The sequence below is a fragment of the Mustela putorius genome, unplaced genomic scaffold (assembly GCF_011764305.1).
Source record: "Mustela putorius furo isolate JIRA1106 unplaced genomic scaffold, ASM1176430v1.1 tig00003836_pilon_pilon_pilon, whole genome shotgun sequence".
Taxonomy (NCBI): Eukaryota; Metazoa; Chordata; class Mammalia; order Carnivora; family Mustelidae; genus Mustela; species Mustela putorius.
Window position 1 is genome coordinate 17,243,706 of NW_025421989.1, and position 13,484 is coordinate 17,257,189.

The 13,484-nt window shown below is 43.5% G+C and overlaps 1 protein-coding gene across 2 annotated transcripts in view; it reads right to left on the reverse strand.

The window, feature by feature from the left end:
- Positions 1-13,484, reverse strand: part of SMPX (small muscle protein X-linked) — a 58,978-nt gene that overhangs the window by 26,047 nt on the left and 19,447 nt on the right. For both annotated transcript variants that reach the window (XM_004769190.3, XM_004769189.3), the window contains exons 3-4: positions 11,554-11,640; positions 5,609-5,757 (exon numbers count right to left, since the gene is read on the reverse strand). In XM_004769190.3, the coding sequence (XP_004769247.1) occupies positions 5,623-5,757; positions 11,554-11,640 (222 nt within the window). In that variant the 3' untranslated portion in view covers positions 5,609-5,622. The remainder of the gene's footprint in view (positions 1-5,608; positions 5,758-11,553; positions 11,641-13,484) is intronic.

Below are 13,484 nucleotides of genomic sequence, written 5' to 3' on the forward strand. Positions count from 1 at the left end.
TCTGCTGTTATTATTGTTGAACTCTCTATCCCTCCCTTCAGTTCCATTAGTTTCTGCATCATGCGCTTCAGGGGTCTGGTGTTAGGTACTAAATGCATTTTTCATCAAACGACAGGTACCTCAATTTGCCCTCCTGCCAACGCTCTCAAAATTAGCCCTTGAGTCAGCAGGAACAACGATGATGTGTAATATTTAACATTTAAGAGTAATGAGCAACTTATGTTCTCTTCTAGCAGAAATGACATCTCCTTGGATGAATGTTTGGTAAATATGTCTTATCTGGACCTAGATGGTCTTTGAAAGATAAACCGAAATAACTCTTGATAATTCAATTATTTTCTTCTAGTTTTATATTTTTTCTCCCCTTTGAAGACTATGAGCCAGAGGTGATATTTTCCCTAATTTTTCAGTTTCCCATAGGAATAATGAAGTTATAATCAGTGAATTCAAGTCAAATTTCTGAGCCCTTTACTGATCATGGTCAACAGGGTTACTTTCAGACTTTGTAAGAAGAGCTAGTCTTGATTTTGAGTAGTAATCTTCCTGAGAACACAAGGACTCGGGAAGTCACAAGAACACATTTCTAGGGGTCACCAGACTTGCTATGGTCACAGCACCAGTAATATGCTATAGACGTGCCTTGTGTGCTCACGATGGATCAGGTACCCTCCACCCCAGCCTTTAAGAAGCTGTATCCTGGCATCATGAAGAATGTATAAACAAGAAAACCAATACATCACTCTGGAAGTGTTGTAACAGCATATGAAAAGATGCTAGGGGTGGGGCAGAGTGTTGGAAGAAGGCATACCTCCTCTATCAGGGTATTATAGTGGTTCTTTTCAAATCCACAAAATCCAAAAGCAAGGCTGATTAGCTGACATGGGGCATGGGATAGAGGCCAACTCTAGATCATGGGGCTGTGTATGGCTACACAGGCATTGAAGATCATTGGAACTCACTCTCACTGCCCTACCACAGTGTTTCTCAGAGAATGGTCCGATGTCCACTGGTTGACCTCATGCAAAATGCCCACTGGTCTTCCTGATGCAAAAATGCAAGTGCTTTCCTCAGTTCCTTTTCTTTTTCCTTTTTAAAATTTAAATTCAATTAATTAACATGTAATGTACTATGAGTTTCAGAGGTAGGGGTCAGTGATTCGTCAGTGTTCTTTAATACCCACTGCTCATTACATCAGGAGCCCTCCTTCATGCCCATCACCCAGTTACCTCATTCCCCCTACCCATCCCCTCCAGCAACCCTCAGTTTGTGTCCCAGAGTTTAGAGTCTCTTATGCTTTGTCTCCCTCTGTGATACTTTCCTCAGTTCTTAATGGCAAATAGGGATTAAGTCCCTAGTTTTTCCACTTACATGCATGGCCAAAAGCTATTAAGTAAGTTGTTAAGAATCACTAAATTTCACATCTTTCTGAAAGCCTGGTGTAGTGGGTCAACAGTGAGTCTGGCTGACACAACATGTGGACAAGCCACAATGGCTACCACAGAGAGTGAGAATTCCTGCAGCCTCAGAATGAGTTTCTTTCTATGGCTTCATCAATCCAAGGACTTTGGATTGCTGCTCTTTTATGCTCATTAATGTAACTGTAGGCTTATTCTTAGGGTTTACCCTTGTTAATCCGTTTTTTTAAACTGCTGCATGGCTAACACTTTAATACTTATTTTCCTCTCCAATTCTTTGTTATTATTGAGTTCTTTTACTGCTGGAAAAAAAGACAAGAGATGGTATGGGCTGGTCATAGGATCTTGTTTTGTTCTGTTCCAGAAGGTTAAGGATACTGCTCTAGAGGAGCTGTTTGATCTCACTAGGCTTGTCAATTAATCATTTTCTGGATATTCCATAAGTCCAGAAGCTAATTCCCAGCCTCTGTTAAACTATTCCGTTCCCACCACCTCTTTCAAACTGTCCCTGAACCAAAACCATCATAAGTTTCCCCTGTCACAAATCATAACACTGGTTATCTTTACTGCCTACTTAGGGGTCATAAACAGCCATTGGTGCTCTGGAATCACTGAGCTGCTGTCTAATTCTTTTTTTTTTTTTTAAGATTTTATTCATTTACTTGAGAGAGAAAGAGAGAGAGAGAGGAAGGGAACATCTGACTCCGAACTGAACAAGGAGCCCAACGTGGGGCTTGATCCCAGGACTCTGAAATTATGACCTGAGCAGAAGGCAGATGGTTAACCAACTGAGCCACCCAGGTGCCCCCACTGTCTAATTCTTTAAATTGCCTGTTTTATCTTTCCACCAAGATCGAAGTGTCCTGAGAGCAGACACCAAGTATGACCTCTATATATCTTAGCACAGAATGAAGCAAATGCCCATGGTATAGAAGCTAGTCATAAAGGTTCTTTACAGGGCCCCTGTAGTCTGATCTGAGGATTGAGAGGCACAGAAATGGACACAGAGAGCTGGACACAAGCACTGGACAGTCCTCTTGGTTCCCCACATCCCTATCTATGAAGTCTGAGGTAGCATTGCTGTAGCTACAAGCAAACATTGGTGTCTTCTGACTGTAAACATGGGGGATTCCTGATCAATCAGCAGACAGCAGGCACGCGAGTGTTGGAGGGCTCTTAGTTTTCAGACATTGCTGCTGGTCCTGTCTCTTCATCTGGCCTTGCTTAAATGACCATCTGGCCACCTTAAATCACAGCCAGGAGAATCCCAAGAGGTACATGACTGAACACCCTACCTGCCCCATGCCCTTACCAGCCTGGATTAGGGTACCATTTGGGATACTATCGTGTCTCTTGGTCTTGACTCAGTACATGCTGTCCTTGTGTAGTCTGGCTCCAGTTCCCAATTGGGTCCAACCCCTAAGTCCTTTGCCAAAAGCCATGATTCCCGATCCCTAACTGGCTAGTCGCTGTCTTTTTGGTTCCTGTTCCATAACATTTTTAACCAATTTCCATGAACAATTCTAGCCATTGCACAGGGCATGGAAAGAATCTGAAATCCCACTTAAAGGGAGTCACTAATTTCAGCTGGAAGGACATGCTGGTCCATCTTATTTGTTGAATTAGTGTAATAGTTATAACCTGGACTTTGAGCTTTGGGTTGCATGATATTCACAGTGTGTGATACTACGGACTTACTCGAACTTCAGACAACAATCTGTTTGATCAAATCATTGAACAGGACATGGTGAGGTAGGTGACAAAGTGGTGGCCCAAGAAGGAGGAAATCAATCCAACCAGTAAGGGGCTACATGATGGCTGGTCCAGGATATTTACTGCTTAGGAGTCCACTGAATCGATCAATGTTTTAAAAAATGCTCTCCCTCTGTGACTACAAACCATGACCATGGAAGTCTCAAAATCTGACATAATTGCAGGAGAAGAATTGATAGGTCAAAAGCAAACCAGCCCAATACCTCTCCTACAAGAAATAAAGATCATTCCTTGGCTTACAACAATTCATTTGGAATTCGGATCAATTACCCTGACAATGTAGGGTAAGAGTAAGGAAAAATGGGCCTCTCTGAGTGGTTTCACCTCTTTAGAGTTTGTTTGGAAAAGAGGAATCATTAAAATCCTCTCTGAGAAAACGAAGGAACAAAAACTTGTCCTGGGTATTCTCTGATATTTTATTGAGTTGGTATTGTTCCCCATTCCTGTAATCACTGCCAGATAACACTATAAGATCCTCTCTGAGCTCATTTTAAAACCTCATTCTTTTGAATCTTCAAAACCATGTTCTTCTGAAACCGTAACTGGGGTTAAATTTAGGTCGACGTGGATTTCATAAAAGCAAAATCCTTTAAAGTTTACATTACAGATTCATGTGTCTAACTGGCCTTGGTTGGGCGAGGATAATAAATACTACAAAACATTAATTTCCCTTCCCTGGGCTTTCTCATAGCTAAATTCTGCAGCTTCGTCCCAAGCCTATTGGAGTATTTTATCCCAGCTTGGCAGGACTGAGTACCATGAGTTTCATCATCCATTTGTTTCATTCTGTCATAAATAATAACAAGTGTGTGTAGCCACACTTCAGGTCACTTCCTGCTGGCATCACTTTGTCCCTGACCAAGTTCCTGGGATTCATTCTTACAGTCAGAGAATCCACGGTATTTTATCCTTACCCCTTTGTTCTTTTACGGAACTGTGTTGAAAACTCTAGGTACTGTTGTGTGATTTTTAACTCCAAACAGCTCCTCTTTCTCTGTCCTATAAAGAAATCTTTAGCGCAGAACTGACTTGCAAATGTCCTAGTAAGCCACCGTAAATATGACACAAGTAGCATTGCCCCTACACGTAGGATTGTCTCAGAGAACATTCTCTTCTTCCTTATGTCTACGGGAGAAGGCACAGCGGGGCTCCAGGGCTGTGCTTACCTCTGTCTACACAGTCAGAGGATTTCACCCTGAAGCCCACCCAGAGAGTGCCGTCCCTCTGTAACATGCGGGTGGGAGGAAGAGATGAAGTGGCACAGCAAGTGAGTGACGGCACTGACTTGGAAGTCACAGGCCCTCTTGAGGACGCACAACAGATGGGGAAAACCACTGTTCCGTAGGATTCATCTCAAGAATGCGAGCGATAAGCGGATATTATAAGGCTTAACAGAAGCAGTGGGTCCGATACTCTTCACACAGTATCTGGCGTTTGGAATATGATTAATATGTTTCTCAAGCTGAGCCCGTAGCGGATGCTCAGTAAACACTGGCTGAAGAAATGAGTCAGCTGAAGAACGAATGAAGGGACAATCTGCCAGATAAATACCAGTTTTATGTTATCAGTATAGACTCCTCTCTCCTAAATTTAAACCTCACTTAAGAAAAAGAAGAAGCTGTGCATGGTGGGATTCAGTAATGTTGGATAAGGGAGATTTGCTGGCAGGGTCCCACAGGAGAGTTGGGAAGAGAGGACAGGCCAACTCCATACTCCCCCTGCTGGCAGAATTCACACGCGTCAGGTCTGCAGATGGAGCTCAGGGCTGAGCTCTCCCCAGAGGGGTCATCATTGAGCAGATCCAGTAACAATGAAAATCAGGTTGCAGGTCCTGCCTGCACTGCGTCCTCAGGAGGGTGGCAGGTACAGTTTTGAGCCTGCCCTTCCTTCACGCACATTCTGAGTCATCACTGGACTCCTGTGGTCTGCTCTACACACACCTGGGTTACTTGTCTTGAGGCCTGAACTGTTCTCTACCCCCTTTACACTTCCAGAACTCCGCAGCACCTTGCTCTGATGAGCCTCTCCTTGGGACTAACTCATCACTCTTTCTGGCATTTGGGTGAGGAAACCGAGGCATGGGATGACGGAGGCCGTCCCTGGACCCCAAGGTCACAAACTTCTCAGGGCCCTCTCCCAAGCATCTTCCTTCTCCCAACCCTGTCCTCCCACAGCTATGAAGGTGAGCAGAAAGGAGTTGGCAGGCAAACATCCCCGATGGCTCTCTGGCTGGTTATGAGATACAATGGGCCCCAAAGCTTGGCTTTACCAGAAAACCTTTGCACCAGAAAAACCAGTCTAAACTGAAGGCCCTGGTACTTAATGAATGCTTCCAGAATTCCAGACTCCTTCTGTGGAAGGCTTCCTTAATCCATTTCACAGCGGCCTTTTTAAGTGGAAGGAAATAATTTTTCACTCACCTTCTTTCTTCCGACTACTGCTCAGCTTTGGGAACATACTTCAGTTCACTTTTGATATTCTGGATCTCTGAAAGATTGACCACAGGTCCCGGAAGTTTCTTCGCTCCAGGCATTGGCTTCTTCTCCTCATCCGAGGTAGGAGGAACACCCTGAAAAGAAAGAAAAGAAAGAAAGGATCAGCTCTCTGAAAAAGGCATTTGGTCCCTGCCAAAGTGTACTTCTAGCTGTGTCACTTCTTCCTCTACTACTGAGACACCCTCAAAACTTCCAGATGATCTGAAGTTTGTAGACAAATATGGAATAAAGTTGGAAGAAGAAAACAAGTAATCTCCACGTGACTTAGAAGACACAAGACTACTAGTCAACATCTGATAACTAACAAAAATAAGGCTGGTTGAGATGGGTGTTTCCAAGAGAAGCACCTTATGAGACCAAATTTAATCTGGCATCTTTGGATCCTGATATGCCTGAATAGCAGAGATCTGTACAATGTTAGCGCACAGTTGCCTCTAACAATGACTTAGTCCAGAAGCTTAAAATCTTTTCAGTGGGGGTGTAGTAGCTACCAGCCTCTGTTCCAACATCTCTGGGAAGCATAAACAAACTGATATTGACATAAGCAAAACCTTCTTGACATAAGCAAAGCCCTCCCAGCTTTGGGAACGATTTCCAATTTCCTATTAGTTAATGTTTTTATGCTGTTACCGCTTTAGGGCAGGACCACGTCCTATGCTATTTTTTTTTTTTTTTGTGGCTCCTCCAATGCCTGGTACAGATGTGTGCACTTATCCATTGTTGTTTAGCTGATTAATCCCAACAATGTACCATAGGGACAAATATATGTCTCTGTGTATGCACGCCAAATATACACATTCACAGTGACTGTAACAGAACGAGTTCATTTGCTGTGTGTGGCTCTTAGAACTCCCAAGTCATTGCTACAGAAGAAAGTTGCCTATTAGCTCATTCCTTATATGCTAGAGGTGGGGCGCTCTCTGGCCCCAGAGGGAAGGTGTTGGAGGAACACTTGATCACCGTGGCAGCCACAAGAGCACGCCTCCCCGATCAGTTTTCTCCCGGGAGGGTAGTTAAATGACTGGCTCCAGCTGCTTCACTCTGCCACCCGCCCATCACCACATCGAGCTCATACTTCCCACCGCTGCTCCTGCCCAATGACTGAGAGTCACAGGATCCTAAGGCCGGCCCGTTCCTAGGAGACAAGAGACTCCTGGGGAGGAAATTGAGCTCGAGAATTTTCCTTAGACCCACAGCGAGGTCTAAGAGGTTTCACCCTCACCCTCTGCCCCGCTCCTCTTCACCCACATCATGGGTCTAATCACACTCGCACTTTTCCTTAAAAGCAGTCTCATCAATAAACATTTTGCATGTCTAAGCCCATCGTTAAGCCAGGGCTTCATCTGTTTGGCCAGCAACCCAGTGAACAGTCCAGCTTCAGGGAAGAGGAGGAAGAAACCGCATGTTTGCCTCTGGTTCAAGCTCTTGGTCCATCCTTGTTGCCAGCCTAACCAGACAGCCCTGTGACTTGGGTATTAAAGCTAATGCTGGGCTTTGGCCCCATCTGGCTCTACGTCTAGTTCTCTAGAACTAAGTCTAAAACCGAAAATGTCTAGAACCGAAAGGGAAAAGGAAGCAACTGTTTGAGATTCCCAACCTCTAACCAGTTATGTGGTAGGCATGTCCTTTACAGAAGTGTCCATTTGAGGGGCAAGTAGACATATAAAATATTGAGGTACTGTTCTCCTAAGGACTGATGGTTTTTCCTGTGGTCATTTTCTTTGAATCTTGGCAGAGCACTGATGAAAGAGCTAATGTGTCTCCCACACAAAATGATAAAGTAATTCAGTGCAGACTGTACCTGATGTAAATATTTGGAAAACGGTACTTCCTCAGAACAACGTACAAAGCCATAGGCTCGGCTTCCTTTTATCAGGCACACACATTGATCATTTATAAATGCAGATTTAGAAGCAATCATTAAAACTATTAAATATCCACTTCGAGGACCAGGTATTTGAAAATGTTCTTTGCTAGGCTTTTGGAAAGAGGTTTGAAACAAGGCTATAAATTGGGTTTTTTTTTAAATACGTGTAGCAGTGAAATGAAAAATGTTTCCTCACTTACAAATGTTCCCATGGTTGTTAGGTGGGTAGATCTTAATAAAGAAGCATGAAGAAGAAAAATGTTTCTAATTCCTTCTGTTAAGTTCCTGGGTACGTCGTATTCACTGTGTTTGTAATATCAAAATGTGCTATTTTGGCACATTTAATGCGTAAAGCCAATGTGTGTAGTTATGTGTCTATGTACAAAGATGTATTATGTGAACATACATGGATAGGGGATGATTATATTTAATATCAGGCCCTTTCAAGTTATTAAAATCTCAGTACACTGTGTTTTTTTTTAATAAGGTAAGATTTCTAGCACTTAATTTAGTATGGTCACATATAATGAAAATTATAAGTGGATATATTCAATAAGTAAACATGTCATTGACTCAAGAAGGGGTTAATGGTGGGGCATATTCTTAACCAAATTTTCTCTCGTCTTTTAAACAAATTGGAATCCGATTCCATTTCTTCTAAAATTTATTGTAAGACTTATAATAAATAAAGGCATGAGTAAGCAGGGCTCCAGATGGCTCCCTTTGGCTAATAATTTTTTTTCTTCTGTACGCGGATATTTGAATTGAGAAGGGACATGGAAGACATTCTTTGGTTGAAATAAAGAGAGCTCGAGAAAGGGCTTATCAGCCCAGGCGCCTTTACCAGTTTCAGGAATGGTTGTAGTCAAGGGAAACATTCCCCTGTGGAGTGACAGAGCATTTGTAAAATTTGCCAGGATGGTGAACCGTTTTCTACTATTTTTCCTTCATCTCCCCCTTTACTAGCAGACACTCCGCTGAGTTTTCCCCTAACCTCTCCACTGCTCATTCATGCTCCGACACCAAGGACTTAGTACTAAAAGCAAACACTTACACTGCTAGCTATTCTGAGTTACACATGCTAACTCACTAATCCCCACACCAACCCTATAAATCTGCTACTATTATCCCCATTTTATAGCTGAAGAAACTGAGGCCCAAGGCAGGGAGGGAAGGAGTGAGAATCTTGCCCCTGGCCTCACAGCTAGGAAGGAGTGGGGCCGGAATTAAATAGTGTGTTTGCATCTTGTGAAAGGGACAAGTTGGAGAGGGAAATAATTGACAGAAAGCCCCAACATGCTATTTTCTGGCTTACTAATGATGGAATTACGGTCAAAAGAGAGATTTGGGTGGCAGAGTGGAGTGCTTCAAGCCACTTGAAGCAAGCAGCTGCCTTGTCTTATCCAAAAGATGAGCCCTGTTTGTAAGGACTTGGCTATAAGACCTCTGTGTCGGGCACATGCCAGACTCTAGCTGGGCTGAGCAGATGGAGCCCACCCAGGGCTCACAGGCCTTGTCAGACAGCCAGAGGCTGATCATGACTTCTTACTGGGGGACATCCTCTTCATATAAGAGACGGCGTGAGGATTGAGACCAGTGAGCTACTGGCTATGATCGAGGTGGCCTGTTGTGTTCAGGGATGGTACGTTATGATCTCCATTTTATACAGCGATTATCTTAATGCAAGGCTAGGCAACAAATCCCAAAACTAGATACATAAACTATTCCAGGTTTGCAAACAAGATAATTTTTTTAAGGTGTGGCTGTATAAGTTATTTTTATTTCAGATTCCATTTTCCCCTCCAAACTATGGGACAAAAGGTGGCCAACCCACAAAATCCTACTTACCACACCTTGTAGCCAAGCCAGGCTGCTAACTGGTCCCCCACAATGTTGTTTCCGTGAGAAACTTACTCCAAGATCCAACCTAGGCCTTGAGTCATTAGATCCAACCCCTACCTAAGACCCCACGAGTCCCAAAAGCTCATTTCTGCTCTGACAGGAACGGAGTACCCCCCTCAGCTTCCCCCTCCCAGCCCATGATCCCCACGTGAAAGGTATAGTTCAGTTCTAGAAACACTCCTGGGGTCTCTGGGTCTCTGTGGATACCTCACTCCCTCCATCCTGTGAAGAATACTGATTAGCCAGTTGTACAAGAGGCTTATCATAAAGCAGGTGTTCACAAACAGGCCATATCAGTTCTTGTCTATTTTAGAGGGTTCTGGAACCATCAGACAAGAGTGAGAGCAACATGCTTTCCCAACCCCCTGACCGGGACACTTGTGAGGAGGAAAGTACCAGTTGCACAGAGAAGAACTGAGGGTCGTCTGTACCACAGAGGGAAGATGAGATACAAGTCTCCAAAACAACTATGACATCCAGCAGTTTAGTGAGAAAACCGGGTCAAGCTACCTCTTGACCGATGGCCATGGTAGTGACAGACACAGTTTAAGGAAACACGGGAAGAAAAGCTAATTAAAGATAAATGGAGGTGTGGGAAGAATTTCACTGCCCTCTCTTCAACCTCCCCATGCCTTTTTCTTACAACATGCCAAATAACAGACCTGGGAGTCCATCATGAAAATGGGATAATTAGATCAATTGATGAACAATCATTTACTGAATGCTTGCGAGGCCGTGCCATGTCCGTTATATTGCTGATTCCTCTCAGCAACCCTTTGAGAAAAAGAGTGGATCATATTTGGCAGACATAGACCCAGAAATGCTTGAGCCCAGTCCCAAAGGGAAGGCTCACGATCAGGAGTGAACTGGGTAGCCAGGTCAGTAGCATCACAGTTTGAGATTATGTACCAGAAACACAAGGTAGTTCTGGGTCTTTTCAACATGTGTGTTCAAAATCCTTATTCATCAAAGGTTACTTAGTGGCAGAAACTCCAGAACTTGGTGATTCTCAAATACTCCATCTCCTTCTTTGAAAAATTATCTTTCTATTGATAGGAGACTGAAACTCCTGACTTAGGACCATGACGGGAATTATTTACAGGGAAGTAGGGGTTAGATGAGAGGCAACCGAAGTTTTATTAGGAAACTTTAGAATGGTGATAGGTTTGTGTTTTTTTGTTTTGTTTTGTTTTGTTTTGTTTTTTTGCGGGGGGGGCGGCAATCACCAAAAAGGTCACCTACAAAAGTTCAAAGCAAAAAAAGTCTTTTTAAAAAGATGAAATACAGTTGGCTATGCCCTGGTGGCCTTGTTTAATTCCATTTTCCCTGTCTTATGCGAATTGACAAGGTCCAAAACCTTTCAGAACCAAACCAGACCTTCCAGGTTTTATCAGAAAAGTCACAGTTGGTAAAGGAATGCAGACATTTGACGGGGGGGGGGGGCGGGGGGGGGGGAGACGGACCCTTCTCGATTTACTGCACTTACTCATTTTAGCCTCCCTTTCAGCCAAGCGGGGATCTGAACTTGCAGGAGAGGTAAAGAATTGGAGGGAGGAAAAGAAGACAGAAATTGATCGGCTCCTTTGCAAAGTCCTCTTTTCAAAGGAAATACCCAAAGACTGGGGCTTTTTGTTTGAATCCGCAAGTAATTTAACGTGCATATTACCTGAGCTCCCCCTGGGCTTTGTCAGTCATCGGAGGCTGTACTAAAGATCCTGCTCCCTTCCGTATAAGCTCTGAGGGAAACTTACCGAGCTAGTGAATGTTGCCAGACCGAGAGCATGTGAGAGGCTAGTCTCCCTCACCAACCCCCCCCCCCACACGCTTACTCAGTCAACAAACTGCATGTTAAACTCAGCATCTTCAAATAACTGTGGCAGGCACTTAAATCGCTGAAGGGAAGTGAGGAGCAGTATGTTTCATGGCTAAGAGAGCAAGACAAAGAAATGTAGATACTATGAGGTGACTCTGACCCACATCTATTCACACCTCCGTTGTTCTGGGGAGCTGACCGTCACCTTGCCTTTGCCCCCCCCCCCACTCTAGTCAGGAGTCTGGAAGGGATAGACAGGGGTACCTCTGCCAGCTAAGTTTTCCTCACCTCCTCTGTTTCCGGAGTACACTCTTTTCTTCTGGGAGGTTGCCCAGCTCCCGGCCGAAAGGCTCCCATTGGGATGTTGATATTTGCCTAAAAGAAAAAAGCAGGGAAGATTTTGCTCAAAAAGGGTAGGAACTTTAAATGACACTCAGAGACCCTAATCATTACGAGGAAAAATGCATCTGAAAAGTCCATCTTTCAAGCTTTTTACCTCAAGAAAATTGCCATAATGACAAGATAAAAACATGCAAAAGAAATTTTGACATTTATTACAAATTCCTGGACTTGGTCCTTAGGTCTGAGTGGTGATTTCACAGTTCCCTGCTGGATAGAAGAATTTCGAGACAGTTTGTTCTGGCTGTTGCCCTCCTGTGGTGCTTAGTATTTTCCTCTCCCACAGATGAGGAAGGAACATCTAATGATAGGGAAGGAGGAAACAGCATCCACAGAAGCCATCCTGCACCTTAGCCCTCCTTCGGCGTCTTTCAGATTCACCCTAGGAGGGCTGCATTCACACCTCCCAAACCACCTCCTTCTTTTCATAATGTCCGAGGACTGTTCCAGCACTTCCTGAGGTCTCTCCATAATAGACATTCCTCTACCTTCTCCATATCTCTCTCTCTCTCTGTCAAATAAAGAAATAAAATCTTAAAAAAAAAAAAGATTCTCTCTCTTCTTCTGCCCCCTAACCCCAACAACCGTGCTCTCTCTCTAAAACAAAAACAAAAACTTTCTTCTTTTTCTTTTTTTTTTTAGTCTTTTTTTTTAATATTTTATTTATTTATTTGACAGAGAGAGAGAGATCACAAGCAGGCAGAGAGGCAGGCAGAGAGAGAGAGAGGAGGAAGCAGGCTCCCTGCTGAGCAGAGAGCCCGATGCGGGACTCGATTCCAGGACCCTGAGATCATGACCTGAGCCGAAGGCAGAGGCTTTAACCCACTGAGCCACCCAGGTGCCCCAAAAAACTTTTTTCTTAAGTAGAACACAATTTTCCCACTTAAGATAAAGTGTTGCCTTATGAGCAATTAGATATGTGGACTTGAAAAGTAGAAATTGCACTTTGATATTATGCATGAAAATGGTGCCTGAGCAAAGGGGACAAAATATTTTACTACCTTATGATACAGTTTGGGAAATTTGGGGGGCACATTAAGGCTGAGCATTCTGTGCTGTTCTTCTACTTAATATAAGGTGGCCTAGAGTGGGAGGAGGGAGGGGCATAAGACGAGGGGGGAAATATGTCTTACATGGTGGCAAATATGGTAGCATACTTCATGAATTCCAAGATGCACTTCTTTTAATATCTCTGAAATCAAAATATGTCTTACGACCAATGATTTCTTAAATTTTTAATTGGCACATTTGTTTTATTTTCTCTTAGTGGGACATAACATAAAGGTATTTTACAATCGAAAGTGTCTTAGACTGGCTGAAATATCATTAGGGTCCTGCAATGAGATCAAAAGCATGTAAATAAGACCCACAGACAATTATCATATTGAAGCAATAACTATCTCGATTGCTACGGTTTGATTGGAAAGGGGGGGAAGTAGATATAGGGACACTGGGGAGAAGGTTAACTAGCTAAAAGATCAATTAGATTATTAAGCATCTACAGAGGACATCTTCCTAATGGTGAGTTGAAGTTAACATACAGTTTCTGAAAGACTTGATTGCTAAACCAACCTTTTTGATGAAGTGTGCATGCTCTGTAGTCGGTTATAGTTTTCAGTAAAGGGACACATAAGGTCATCCAGGATAAGGCCCTCAGTAAAGCACATACTATGGGAACACCATCTTTTCTTGCTCAGAGTTTAATTTTAGCAACGCACGTCGCCTCTCCACGGTAGTAAACAGGCGGCTCCTGCTAGTGCAAAGAGCCCCATACTAGGCGTTGGTACAGATTCTCTGTACTTGAGAAAGTGACAACTGTT